The 14,815-nt window shown below is 42.7% G+C and overlaps 1 protein-coding gene across 5 annotated transcripts in view; it reads left to right on the top strand.

The window, feature by feature from the left end:
* The window catches only part of ZNF385C (zinc finger protein 385C), a 202,130-nt gene that overhangs the window by 169,901 nt on the left and 17,414 nt on the right, over positions 1-14,815 (top strand). For all 5 annotated transcript variants that reach the window (XM_060781154.2, XM_060781152.2, XM_060781153.2 and 2 more), the window contains one exon: positions 6,944-7,054. In XM_060781154.2, coding sequence (XP_060637137.2) covers positions 6,944-7,054 — 111 coding nt within the window. The remainder of the gene's footprint in view (positions 1-6,943; positions 7,055-14,815) is intronic.

Below are 14,815 nucleotides of genomic sequence, written 5' to 3'. Positions count from 1 at the left end.
GCCTTGTGATTAGGACTCAATACACTCTGAACAGAGAAAGGAAACAGAAAAATATACTTCTTCATGTAAAGCCTGTACAAGATTCTTAGTGAAGCCTTGCTCCATGTTCCATTATGGCTTGCATCATAATTTTAGGCAGCTTTGTATAAGGCCGTGCTATGTATACCAGTGCGGGTTTATCTTGTCAACATCTGTCAAGTCAATATTATTATATTTCTAGATGAGACTCCTCCTTGTTCCCTGGGTGCTTTTGCGCTGAAGTGCCAAAATGGTTGTTGCTTCATTTTGCCATTTTTTATTCATTGCTTTATTGTGTGGAGTGATATTATTATTATTATTATTATTATTATTATTATTATTGCTGTGTCAGGAGTAACTTGAGAAACTGCAAGTCGCTTCTGATAATAATAATAATAATAATAATAATAATAATAATAATAATCTATATAAATAAAAATGTAATGTTCATTTGTGGGATTAACAAAACTCAAAAACCACTGGACGAATTGACACCAAATTAGGACACAAGACACCTAACAACCCAATGTATGTCCTTCACTCAAAAAAATTGATTTTGTCATTTGGGAGTTTAGTTGCTGGGATTTATAGTTCACCTACAATCAAAGAGCATTCTGAACCCCACCAACCTTGGAATTGAACCAAACTTGGCACACAGTTCTCCCATGACCAACAGAAAATACTGGAAGGGTTTGGTTGGCAGTGTCCTTTGGTTTTGGAGTTGTAGTTCACCTACATCCAGAGAGCACTGTGGACTCAAACAATGATGGATCTGGACCAGACTCTATACGAATACTCAATATGCTCAAATGTGAACCCTGGTGAAGTTCGGGGAAAATAGAATCTTGACATTTGGGAGTTGTAGTTGCTGGGATTTATAGTTCACCTACAATCACATTCTGTACCCCACCAATGATGGAATTGGGCCAAACCTCCCACACAGAACCCCCATCTGAGCCACAGCAACGCGTGGCAGGGGACGGCTAGTAGTAGTAGTAGTAGTAATAATAATAATAATAATAATAGTGTGGAGTGGGAAATATGAACTACAGGCTGTATGTGGCACATGCTGATTTTTACAACTATGTAGCTTCCACAAACACATACATGCATACACATACACAAACACAATGCCACTGTCAGTTTTGCTGTCATACCGTTGAATTTCACTAGTGAAGTTGCAAACAGAACAGAACTAAACCCTGTCCTTTCCTTCGAAAATAAGTAGCACCTGAAGTGTGCATCTCGTTTTAAAGCCTCACAGAAGCAACAAGTAAAAAAGTATACCTTCATGCACCATGTTTTTAAAAAGGAAGGGTTGCTGGCATGCTACCATACTACTGCTGAAATTCAGTGGCTTAGCAGCAAAAGCAAAGAAACAGTGACAATACAGCTTTATGTGATTTGGTGAGGGGAAATTCGGGGAAATATTTCTTTTATTGCTTTAGGCTGATTGTTGATAATGATTGGATTTAAAATGAGGAGAACTCTACAGTTCATTTAGTGTTGAGATGATTGATAACATTTTGCAAAAAAAGTGTAAAATATAAAGGAATGATGGTGTTCATATTCAAATAACTGTGTTGGTAATGGCCTCTTGCAACCATGGTCATGGGAAATATTACAATTAGCAGCTCAGGTATGAAAACATAATATAAAACATGTGCACATATGCTTAAGAGTAAGTCCCACACAATGAATAAATACCCATATGGTGTTAGCCTAATACACACAGAGCAAGCCCTGGCCACAGATGTCTCCATAAACATTTATCTCTCTCTTTTAAAGGCTTAAACATATTCATGGAGGGTAAGGTATACATCAGCACCTATTGACCATAATATATACATGCAGTTTCTACATTCAGAAGTGGTTTACTTTGGAATGCCAATTGCTGTGAACCTTTAAAAAAAATCAGAAAACAGCTATCATCTTAAGAGTGCTAGTGGAGGGGAAATTGCCAAGCTGTACTTTCACCCAGAAAAGCTGTATTTGTCAAAGGCTTTCATGGGTTGCTGTGAATTTTCCAAGCTGTATGGCCCTGTTCCAGAGGTTGTGAGGTCCTCTGAGGATGGCTGGCATAGATGTGGGCAAAACGTCAGGAGAGAATGCTTCTGGAACATGGCTATACAGCTTGGAAAATTCATTCAAATACAAATTTGGGTTGTTGTGAGTTTTCCAGGCTGTATGGCCATGTTCCAGAGATTGTGAGGTCCTCTGAGGTTGCCTGTCATAGATGTGGGCAAAACATCAGGAGAGAATGCTTCTGGAACATGGCCATACAGCCTGGAAAACTCACAACAACCCAAATTTGTATTTGTTTTCTACTTGTGGGCTATTGATACTTTTTATTGGAAAAAAGACTTTCAGGAGGATTTAAAATCCCAGGAGCCATTTTGTCTTGTGTTTTTATTCATAGTCCAGAGAGTATAAAATAAAAAGGAATGAAAGAGTTCACATTCACCAGCTTTCAGAACAGGATATAAAAAAGGAAGATGTTCTGGGTTGTTGTAGGTTTTTTGGATTGTATGGCCATCTTCTAGAAGCATTCTCTCCTGATGTTTCGCCCGCATCTATGGCAGGCATCCTCAGAGGTTGTGAGGTCTCAGGATGCCTGCCAAAGATGTAGGCTTCTAGAACATGGCCATACTGCCCGAAATATCCACAACAATCCAGTGATTCCAGCAACAAAAGCCTTCAAGAATACAAGGAAGATGTTCGTCTGCTCCCAGACATTTGATGGCTGGTTTTAAAACATCATCAATTGATTGTCCTTTTCTTAGAAGATAGTGCCTTTTCGGTGGTGGCCCCTCGACTCTGGAACTCACTTTCTAAGGACATCAGGCATGCCCCAACCTTGGCAGTCCTTAAGAGGAGCTTGAAGACGTAGTTGTTCCAGTGTGCCTTCCCAGAATAAGGATCCCATAGCACTTTGTCCTCCAAAGCACTTTATATTGTTTTAGGTCTGCTTGTATGTTTGCACAAACCGCCCCATCACTTTTTTGCCCATGTCCAGCATTATTTTTAATTTTAATTACATTTGGCCTACCCATAGATTTTAAAATGTGTTGTTCTATTTGATAATGCTTATGTTATTGTTTTATTGTTTTGTTGTTTTAAACTGCTTGTATTGTTGTTGTTATTGCTTGTATTGTTGTATTTTGGGCTCGGTCTCATGTAAGCCGCACCGAGTCCCTTGGGGAGATGGTAGCGGGGTATAAATAAAGTGTTATTATGTTATTATTATTATTATTATTATTATTATTATTATGGTGCAATTTTATGTCATATATTATTTTGTTTTTGTTTGTTCGTGTGTGTGTGTAATTTAATTATTTGGTTATATACTTTGAGATGTCTTAAATCTTTCCTAGAAAAAAAAATGCAATTTTCACAACAACTACCACTACACAGTCTCATAGCCCAGTGGTAGAAAGAGAATGCATGCATAATTCCTTCCTGCTGCCACCATTTCAGCCTCACATGCACCCATCGCTATTAATTCTGTAATCTGAATTTTGGGCCTGCTTCCATGTACTACACCCCTGAACCATGTATACCAACATGTCATCAAGGATGGTATGGAAGGCTTTTTTCATCACTCAAAGCCATTGCCCCCACCGCCGCCACCATCACTGTTCTGCCTGCCTGACTCTCTTGCATATATCTCTTCATTTCTATTCCAGATGAGTGAGTAAAAATTTCATCACGAACATTGGAAGGCACCACTTCATTAATCACTCCCTGTTGTCAATACCACTCCCTTTGGGGATAGAATTTAAGGGTCCAGATAATGATTCCCTTGTCTGCAGGCTTTGCCTGCTAGACCGATGCACCTGTCTGGACAACTAAATAGCTTTGCTGAGAAATACGATCGCCTTCAAACCTCAATCTCGTGCTCCCTTCTTCCTGACAGCCAGCCTCGGATAAGATAATCTTCCAGAGCCACAGGGCTAAGAGAACAATGCTTGTATTATAGATTGTGGTTGTGCTCAAACACACACATTATTTTTGTATTAGCTCTTCCCCACCCTCGGCCCCCGCCCTTTTCACTGCATCACTCCCATCTCTAATCTTTTTCCACATTACTTAATGCAGCCATTTTGTTAGGAAATTATTCTGGAATCTTAAATATCTCCTAGGCAAAGACTGAGAAAATCAAATAAAACTGAGAACTGGAGCAAATGCAGTAGTGGGTGAAAACTCTACCCTGTGTTCAGCAGAATTTTCTGACCTGGGTTGCTGTTTTTGTTTTTAGTTATTTTTACCTGCTCGTAACTTAAGAGATAAACAAGACAGTATTGAATGCCCATGCTTTGTTGTGTGACATAGTGTAGATTTGGGTCACCCCTCACCATGAGTTTTCATAGTATTATATGGTTCTCCGATGTTGTTGTTGGGTCATCCAACATATAATTCTCCTGCAATATTCTGGGTTCCATTTTGAGTCCATATTGGCTAAAAGAGAATAGGGGACTGCATTGCATCTTAAAACCATTTCCATATGTGGAAGATAGTGCTTGAAAAAAATAGCAAAGATGATCTTAAATTACTGACAAGGTATTTCCTGTAAGAACTTCATCTAGAGACAGGGAGAGGAAAATTAGTAGGAATTATATATAACTACTAGCTGTCCTCTGCCAGGAGTTGCTGTGGCCCAATCTGGTGATCTGGAAAATAAAGTAATGAGAAAGTGTTGGTTTCTAATATATGTAATTTCTTTATGTTTGTGGGTAAACAGTACTTCTTGTTGTTTCTTTGTCAGTGTTGATGTAGAGATTGTCTGGTTTGCCTACTCTGGAACATGGAACTTATTATTGACCTTTGGGGGTCCCTTTCAAATCTATGATATTATATCTGTCCTGTGTGTGTGTGAATCATATATATATATATATATATATATATATATATATATGGGATTCACACACACACACACATATATATAACAGATATAATATCATAGATATAGATATATATTTATGGCTGGTTGGTTCTTTGTCAAGAGAACTTGGATTATGTTTTCTTCCCCTGGTGAAGGGAGTTGGACTGGATGGCCGTAAGGCTGCATTTCTCAACCTGGGGGTCGGGTCCCCTGAGGGAGGGTCATGAGGGGGTGTCAGAAGAGTTGTCAAAGACCACCAGAAAACACAGTATTTTCTGTTGGTCATGGGGGTTTTGTGTGGGAAGTTTGGCCCAATTGTATCGTTGGTAGGGTTCAGAATGCTCGTTGATTGTAGGTGAACTATAAATCCCAGTAACTACAGCTTCCAAATATCAAGGTCAATTTTTCCCAAACTCTTTCTGTGTTCATATTTGGGCATATGGAGTATTCTTGCCAAGTTTGATCCAGATCCATCATTGTTTGAGTCCACAGTGCTCTCTGGATGTAGGTGAACTACAACTCCCAAACTCAAGGTCAATGCCTGCCAAACCTTTCCAGAATTTTCTGTTGGTTGTGGGAGTCCTATGTACCAAGTTTGGTTCAATTCCATCGTTGGTGGGGCTCAGAATGCTCTTTAATTGTATGTGAACTGTAAATCCCAGCAACTACAACTCCCAAATGACAAAATCCATTTTTGAGTGGTGGTCACTCGTTGGCCTGATAGGTGTATTGTGTCCAAATTTGGTGTCAATTCGTCCAGTGGTTTTTGGGTTATGTTAATCCCACAAACGAACACTACAGTTTTATTTATATAGATTAACATATTAAACCACTAAGCTGCAGAACTTGCTGACCAGAAGGCTGGTGGCTTGAATCAACAAGACAGGATAAGCTCCCACTGTTAGGCCTAGCTTCTGTCAAGCAAGCAGTTCGAAAACATGCAAATGTGAGTAGATCAATAGGTACCACTTCAGCAGGAAGGTAACAGTGCTACATGCAATCACACTGGCCATATAACCTAGGAGGCGTCTATGGACAACACCAGCTCTTCAGCTTAGAAATGGAGATGAGCACCACGCCCCATAGTTGGACTTGACTAGACTTAATGTCAAGGGGAAACCTTTACCTTTATTAGGCACATAATTCAAATGGAGGGAGGGAGTTCCTAATCAAATCAGTTTAGGTAAAGAAGGAACAGATTTGGCAGAACAAAGATCCTAGCTGTAGTGATGTGAAAACCTGCTGGAAGAGAAATCCAGCATTTGAGGACAAGAATCGAGTATTTTTTCCAAAGTCTTTTGCAGGAAGTAAAATTGAGATATGAAAAATTGAGCATAGACTCTTTTAGAATGTGAACTAAAACAAGGTGTTTATATAAAATTCTTGGAATTATTTATAGAAGCTATATAACAGGAAGACTTGTATGTAAGATAATGTATAGTATTGTATCTGATCATTGCAATTCCTGGTCTTAGCTTCCTTTTCTTATAGGAAGAAAAGTTCATTTTACAGGAATGTGGTTTATTTCTGCTTAACACTATGAAGAGGAGCCAAAATAATAATGTGGCTGTTTTTTCTGATTCAAAAAAAATGAAAATGATACTTAAAATGTAATTATTGCTTGAGTAAATTACACTTTTATATTCCAAACATAACTTCACGGAAAACAAAATTGTGTGCCTCAAAAAAACAAAGTGACATCCAATCTGTAGAGGGTGCCAATCTAATATTTCCCAATGTTCCTCCAAAATAATTCCATTTGTTGTCTGCAAAACTCTGGCCTCCTGTCTTCCAAATCCACTGAATCAATTTGTTTGCGTAAGTGTTGACTTCTCAATCTCCAATTGCATTGGTTTACTCTAGCGGGGTGGCAATGAAATTTATGCAAAAATGGCCGCACTAATTCCACTATGCAATGTCCAAGAATTCTGTGGGCATATATACACATGTGAATCTGTTTCAGGTTTACTATTTTTGTCTCCTGGGTTTCTAAAACATCACCTGATAGAGTCTGTCTTTCCTCCCCTACACCCTCCTTTTCAGATGGATCCTGTACAGAAAGCAGTGATCAACCATACCTTTGGTGTACCCAACCCACTCAAGAAGAAGCAGTTCATCTCTTGTAATATTTGCCATCTAAGATTCAACTCTGCGGTAAGCCATGCTCTTGCAGGGAAGTGGAGTGGGGCAGACAACGAGTGGACAAATTCAAAGAAGAGAAATGTCTGATAGGATTGGCAAACTGAACCTCCCATAAGTAGATTTTCATGTCCCCCAACAGTTTACCAACTTGTCCACACCACTTTTTTCCTGAGTAGAAAAGGTGAATTGCCTCTCTTATGGTCCTTTAACATCATACAATTACAGAACTATGTTTCCATTTTAACTGCCATGATTTACACTGGTTACAACTAATGTATCCTGGGATGTGCTGTTTCTATTTAGAATTTTCAGTCAGAGATGGTTCCAGCGCCTCACCAAACTATAAATCCCAGGATTCAATTGGTTATATAACAATGGCAGTTTAAAATGTTGAGAAATAAATCTATAGGGTGTCAACATGTGCTTGGAATATTCATTCATATAAGCAGACTACATTTCCAATATACTGAAGGTAATAATAATTGTTCCGTCTTCCAGGAGCTTGGTTTGCATTGCCCTTTAGTTGCATGAAATAGTATCCTTTTGCATTTCCCCCAGGGTTGCTACAGTCTCAGCAGCACTGAAAGTAAACCATTAACAGGGGCTTAAAGCCAGCCTGCAAAGCCTTTTGCTGTTATTGGCTTTAAAAAGTATCTCTTTGGTCCAGAGACCACCCTTTTTCCTGAGGATGAGATCTCCATTTTGGAGAAGCTCTCCTGCCTTCTCCAGTTTACGAAGACCCTCAGATGTGCTTGTGGTCAAGCTAGGCAGCTCAGACAGGCCATCGTGAGTACTTACCCTCTTGCCTTTGAAACTGGTGCTGAGCTTAGATAGGGGAAGACCTGCTCTTTCTAAAAATAGCAGCTCAGCACTAGGGGAGAGAATATCTCAGGATTTCTCTGCCATTGGGAGAGGCTCTATGACTTCATCCCCAAGCTAGCTTTGAGCTTAGATAGGGAAAGACCTTCTCTTTCTTATAATAGCAGCTCAGGGTTAGGGTAAAGAATCCCAGGATTTTTCTACCATTGGGGGAAGTTAACTCAGCAGCTGAAAGAAAAAGGGAAGGAAAGAACATCTACATGATTTCACAAGTTGACTGTGTTTGTAACTTCAATAAGCTGTGCCAAGTCTGCCAAGGACTTTGAGAAATAAATATTCTGTTCGATGTTCAAATCTGGAGTGGCCTCAGTTGCTGGGAATCCTAAGCTTCTAAGTAAGGCACTCGCAGTTCACCCGGATAAAGAGAGAAGCACATCTTAGTTTTAACTTTATAGTGTCTGGGTGTGACAGCACAATAATAATAATAATAATAATAATTATTATTATTATTATTATATTAATAATAATTATAATTATAATCTTTATTTATACCCCACCACCTTCCCCCCAAAGGGGACTTGGGAGGGGCTAACATGAGGCCAAACCCAAAGATACAATACAGCAAAATAATATACAGAATGCAGACAACAAAAAATCACATCAGAATAAAATACATACATAAAATAAATAAAGCAAATTAACATGTTATAAAATCGAACAGAATGGGTAGGCCAAATGGATGAGGTAAAATGATAAAACCCTGGATGAGGTAGGAAAGAGAATATATAATGGGAGGGGAGCCCAAAAAGAATAAGCAGAGGGGTAGGCTTTCAGTATAGGGTGGGGGAAAGTGCATCATAAGGCAACACTATAGATGGAGCAAACAGAAATGGGATAAATAGTCACTCTCCAAAGACACATCAGAAGAGCCAAGTTTTCAATTTTTTCTTGAAGGCTGCTAAGGTGCCTAATCTCACCAGGTAGTGAGTTCCAAAGTCAGGGAACCACAGCGGAGAAGGATTTCTCCCTTGTTCCCACAAGTCTTGCCTGCGATAGAGGAAGAGGTAATGTCTCAAAAATACACACTCATGTATACCTAAACAGGACAATCTTCTGACCTTGGAAAGACAGAGCTTTCTTTCCAACCTTGAAGTATGTCTTCTTTCAACAATCGAACAAGATTTCTAATGCAAAATTAATATACTGTAGCATGTTTAACCAAAAAAGGAATATTAAAAAACATGCCTACTTTCTCTGTCACTTGAAATAATTATCTGCATTATTTCACCAACATGTAAGTGAGCCAGACATTTTCTTTTCAAAAGACCTATAATGGAGTCCAGCATACCTGGAACATCATTTTTTTTCTGGACCAGATGTAGTTTTGGTTTGAAGAGATTATTGATATTGTTGGTGTGACAGTTTTCTGTTCTTTCCAAAGGGCAGAAAGCTGGCCCCCAGCCCTGCTTTAGTTGCCCACTCCTAGATTAGCTAGAAGATAAAGAGGAAGTTTCTAGATGGAGATCAATAGCTTGCAACCCTTAGCCTAATTTCAAAAGGCTAAAACCACTAGCAAGAGTGTTATTACTCTGTCTCTCTCAACAGTTTTCTGTGTTGAGTAGAAAGACACAGTGAGAAGAAGTCATTCAAAATAGAGAAAGGGGGCATCACAAAGAGAGAGAATGAATGTTGTTGTTCATTTGTTCAGTCGCTTCCGACTCTTCGTGACCTCATGGACCAGCCCACACCAGAGCTCCCTGTTGGCCATCACTATCCCCCAGCTCCTTCAGAGTCAAGCCAGTCACTTCAAGGATGCCATCCATCCATTTTGCCCTTGGTCGGGGCCCCTATTCCTTTTTCCTTCCATTTTCCCCACAGAGAATGAATACTTCTGGCTTAATCTACCACAGACTTTAGCTTTATCTACCGATGAGATGCAATTGCTTAAAAAAAATTGGTGTAGTTGTTTGCCATCAAGTCATGTTTAACTTATTGGGACTTTATGAACCAGAGTCTTCCAATCAATAGCCTGGCTGTCACCCTGAACTAAAGGGAAGGCCACTGAATTTCCCCTTCATACAAATTATTGGTGGATGTGGAAATGGAGCGATGAAAAACATCAGAAATAGGATATTAAGGAATGAATTTAGAACACCCTATCTCAGAAAGTATTTCAATGAAAAATCCAGTGCCTATTTGTACATTATATTACAGAATCAGCACTAGGGATAATACATCATGAGGTCAGTACCTTGGATAGCTCCTCTGAACTCCAGGCTGAATTAATCTGGTAGTGGTAGTGTGCCTTCAAGTCATGTCCAACTTACAGTGACCATAAGTTAATCCTATCACAGGGTTTTCTTGGCAGAATTTGTTCAGGGTGGATTCTCCTTGCCTTCCTTCAGAGTGAGAGAGTTTCCATGTCCAAGCAAGGACGTGAACGATGATTTCCAAAGATATAGTCCAATGCTCAGATCATTATGTATCTCTCAAAAGCTCCCTTACACGCTTCCTCCTGCCACCATCTGTGATTTACAGACCAAGCCCCTAGTACAAGTGCCAGTAAGTACTTTACAAAGTAACATCAGCAACTGCAGATTCCTTGCAATGTTGTATTGGACAGCTAAAAAAAATCCAGCTGCATCTTTCTTGATGTTATATCTATGCTATAAATGTGCATGTTTATTTATTTATTTATGCGCTTGTATACCGCTAATATCTCAGCCTAAGTCGGCGACTCATTGCGGTTTACAACAACTAAAAAGTTAAAAACAATTAAAAACAGTATTCAATTTAAAACATGAAACACATATACAATACAAATTATTGGGCCACCAATAATAATCCCATGCATCTCATAACTAAAATCACAATCCAAAATTCGTCGTCCATGATTACCAGCCTTTAGTCATCAAAATTCGTTGCAACGGATTAACCGAATGCTTGTTTAAACATCCATGTGTTCAGTCTCTTCCGAAACACCATCAGCGAGGAGGCTGATCGTACCTCTATAGAGAGGGTGTTCCAAAGCCGAGGGGCCACCACAGAGAAGGCCCTGTCTCTCGTTCCCGCCAGCCACACTTGTGAAGCCGGCGGGATAGAGAGCAGGGACTCTCCAGAAGATCTTAGGGTCCTGGTGGGCTGATAGGCTGAGATACGTTCGGATAGATAAGTTGGGCCAGAACCGTTTAGGGCTTTAAAGGCCAATGCCAGCACTTTGAATTGAGCCCGGTGGCATATCGGCAGCCAGTGGAGCTGGTGCAGCAGAGGAGTTGTGTGCTCCCTGCGCCCCGCTCCTGTTAGTATCATGGCTGCCGCCCGTTGGACTAATTGGAGCTTCCGGGCTGTCTTCAAAGGCAACCCCACGTAGAGAGCGTTGCAGTAGTCAAGGCGGGATGTAACCAGAGCGTGGACTACCGTGACTAAGTCAGACTTCCCAAGGTACGGTCGCAGTTGGCGCACAAGTTTTAACTGTGCGAATGCTCCCCTGGTCACCGCCGAAACCTGGGGTTCCAGGCTCAGCGATGAGTCCAGGATCACACCCAAACTGCGAACCTGCGTCTTCAGGGGGAGTGCGACCCCGTCTAACACAGGCTGTAACCCTATACCCTGTTCGGCCTTGCGACTAACCAGGATTACCTCTGTCTTGTCTGGATTCAATTTCAATTTGTTCGCCCCCATCCAGACCATCACAGCGGCCAAGCACCGGTTCAGGACCTCGACAGCCTCCTTAGTAGCAGGTGGAAAGGAGTGACAGAGTTGAACATCATCTGCGTACAGATGACATCGCAATCCGAAACTCCGGATGATCTCACCCAGTGGCTTCATGTAGATGTTAAACAACATGGGAGACAGTATTGAACCCTGAGGAACCCCACAAGACAAAGGTTGTGGGGTTGAACAGGAGTCTCCCAGTAACACCTTCTGAGACCGACCCTCGAGGAATGAGCGAAGCCACTGCAGAACAGTACCTCCAAGACCCATCCCCGCGAGGCGTCCCAGAAGGATACCGTGGTCGACGGTATCGAAGGCCGCTGAGAGGTCGAGCAGCACCAACAGGGACACACTCCCCCTGTCGAGCTCCCGACGCAGATCATCCACTAAGGCGACCAAAGCTGTCTCAGTACCATGCCCCGGCCTAAAGCCAGACTGTGCCGGATCCAGATAATCCGTGTCTACCAAGAATGCCTGGAGTTGTGAGGCCACCACACGTTCCATGACTTTGCCCAAAAAGGGGAGATTGGAAACAGGCCGATAGTTGACGAATTGAGTGGGGTCCAGTGATGGTTTCTTCAACAGTGGTTTTATCATAGCTTGCTTTAAGCTGGCTGGAATTTTGCCCTCCCGAAGGGAGGCATTAACCACCACCTTCACCCACTCGGCCAATCCCCCTCTGGCCTCCTTTAGAAGCCAGGATGGGCAGGAGTCTAGGATGCATGTGGTAGCTCTCATTTCTCCAAGCACCTTGTCCACATCCTCGGATTGAACCAATTGAAATGAATCCATCAAAACCGGACAAGCAGATGCTCGTGTTACATCCTCAGATACTGCCGTTAATATGGTATCCAGTCCAGAGCGGATCAAAATGACTTTGTCTGCGAAGAACCGAGCAAAGGCTTCGCAGCGAGCTGCCGAGTCATCAGGGCACCCATCCTGAGTGGCGGGTTTTAATAGGCCTCTGACAACTCGGAACAGTTCGGCCGGACGGTTCTTTGCAGACGCAATAGTGGCCGCAAAGAAAGTTTTCTTTGCGGCTTTTATTGCCGCAGCATATGCCCTTAAAAAGGACACAAACCGTGTTCGATTTGGCTCGCTCGGATCCGAACGCCACACGCTCTCTAGTTCCCTCTTCTTTCGCTTCAACGCTGCCAGCTCCTCGGTGAACCAAGGAGCTGGTTTAGCTCGGCTACTTGAGAGGGGACGTTCTGGAGCGATCGTGTCTATTGCCCTAGTCATCTCCCCATTCCAGAGAGCGACCAGAGCATCAACAGGATCACCAACCGAGGTGGCAGGAAATTTCCCAAGAGCCGTCAGGAATCCATCTGGATCCATAAGCCTCCTGGGGCAGACCAATTTAATGGGTCCTCCACCTCTGCGGAGGTTGGGGGGTGCAGTGAGTCTAAAGCTGACCAGGTGGTGGTCGGTCCATGGCAACGGAGAGATGGATAACTCCTCAACACCGCCACCTTCCTCCCATCCCTGGCAGAAAACCAAGTCCAATGTATGTCCAGCACTGTGGGTGGGGCCAGATACCTGTTGGGACAGCCCCATGGTTGCCATGGTAGACATGAAGTCCTGAGCCGCTCCCGATAAGGCGGTCTCGGCATGGACATTGAAGTCCCCCAGCACAAGCAGCCGTTGGGACTCCAACGCCAGGTCTGAGACCACCCCCGCTAGCTCAGTCAGGGAGTCTGTAGTGCAGCGAGGTGGACGGTACACTAACAGAATCCCTAATCTGTCCCGGTCACCCACCCTCAGGTGGACGCATTCAAAATTTGTTGACTGCGGGATGGGGGCCCTGGTCAGAAGAATGGAATCTCTATAGACCACTGCAACTCCGCCTCCCCGCCCTCCGGATCTCGGTTGGTGCTGTACAGAGAAGCCTGGTGGGCAAAGCTGGGTTAAATTTACACCTCCCGCTTCGTCCAACCAGGTCTCTGTGATGCACGCCAGATCTGCCCATTCGTCCAGGATTAAATCCTGGATGAAAGTTGTTTTACCGTTGACAGATCTGGCGTTCAACAGCACCACTTTCAATTCGGAGGGACCGCCATCCTGGTTACACCGACTTACCATATCAGGAGACCGATTTGGGATTACTAATGTTGTTCCACGTTCCCTAGGCCAAATTAAAGGTCTCCTTTTCTCGTATCTCCCCCTCCCCACCACGACTTCTATGGGGCTCCCCGGTTAACGGGACCCTCTCCCTCCTCCATGACGCATTCGGTAGCCAAGATATCTGCCCGTAATTCATTATAGACTGTATGATATGTTATAGTTCCAGAATACCATAGTTCTGCCTTCCGTTCATTTCGTACTCCTATTATATTAAACTCCGGTCTTTCTAATCTACTCCGTTCCCTTTCTCTACCAGAAACAATTAGCAGCAAGATTAACAGATGCCAGGGAAGGGGTAGTGACATGGATAGTAACTATTAACACTGTCAACGGAGTTCTTAAAGTGCAGGAGTTAAAGTGCAGGAGTTCTTAAAGTGCAGATAGATAATTGAATCAGCATACATGATGGTATCAATAATTAAAGTGCAGAAGCTTGGTCAGTTGGCTCTAAAGTGCTCAATTAAAGTGCGTCATGGAGGACTGACTTTAATGCTAGACGGTTTAATCGATTAAAGTGCTGCGGCTCAGTAAAGCTAATATATCACTGAGATAGTAAGTTAAGGTGCTGGTAGAGTAAGTGCTAGAGTCACACAAGATATTTGTCCACTATGCTTACCAACGGTACAACAATTAGTTCTTAAACTCTCCGTTCATTCAGCACAATGGTCAGCACAGTCAAGGATAGTGGTCAGCACAGTCAGAAATGAACAGCACAGTCGCAAGAGGTCAACACAGGTGAAGATGGTCAGCATAATCAAAAGGGATGGTCCACACAGTTAAAGGAGGTCAACACAGACGGATAATGATGGTCAACACAATCTATCCAGAACTGGAACACACGAGATGCCAGAAGATGGTAATAATCAGGCCAAAAGGTGGTCAACACGATCTTCCGGAGTTGATGGTTACCAAACGAGGTGATGGAGTCTCGTGCGATGGCGGCAGATTGAACCCGGGAGGGCGAGGGGAGCTGGAGCGCTGGGCACCGGCACACCAGAGGTCGGCTCGATGGAAGAGCTCAGCTGAGCGCTAGGCTGGAGGACGGCAGCCGCTGGGCTGGAGCTGGGACGCCAGGGGGACAGCAGAAAGACAGCAGGAAGCAAGCGCACACTGGCC

The sequence above is a fragment of the Anolis sagrei genome, chromosome 6, assembly GCF_037176765.1.
Source record: "Anolis sagrei isolate rAnoSag1 chromosome 6, rAnoSag1.mat, whole genome shotgun sequence".
NCBI lineage: Eukaryota > Metazoa > Chordata > Lepidosauria > Squamata > Dactyloidae > Anolis > Anolis sagrei.
Note: the sequence above shows the minus strand (reverse complement) of the source record. Positions and strands in the feature narration are given on the sequence as shown.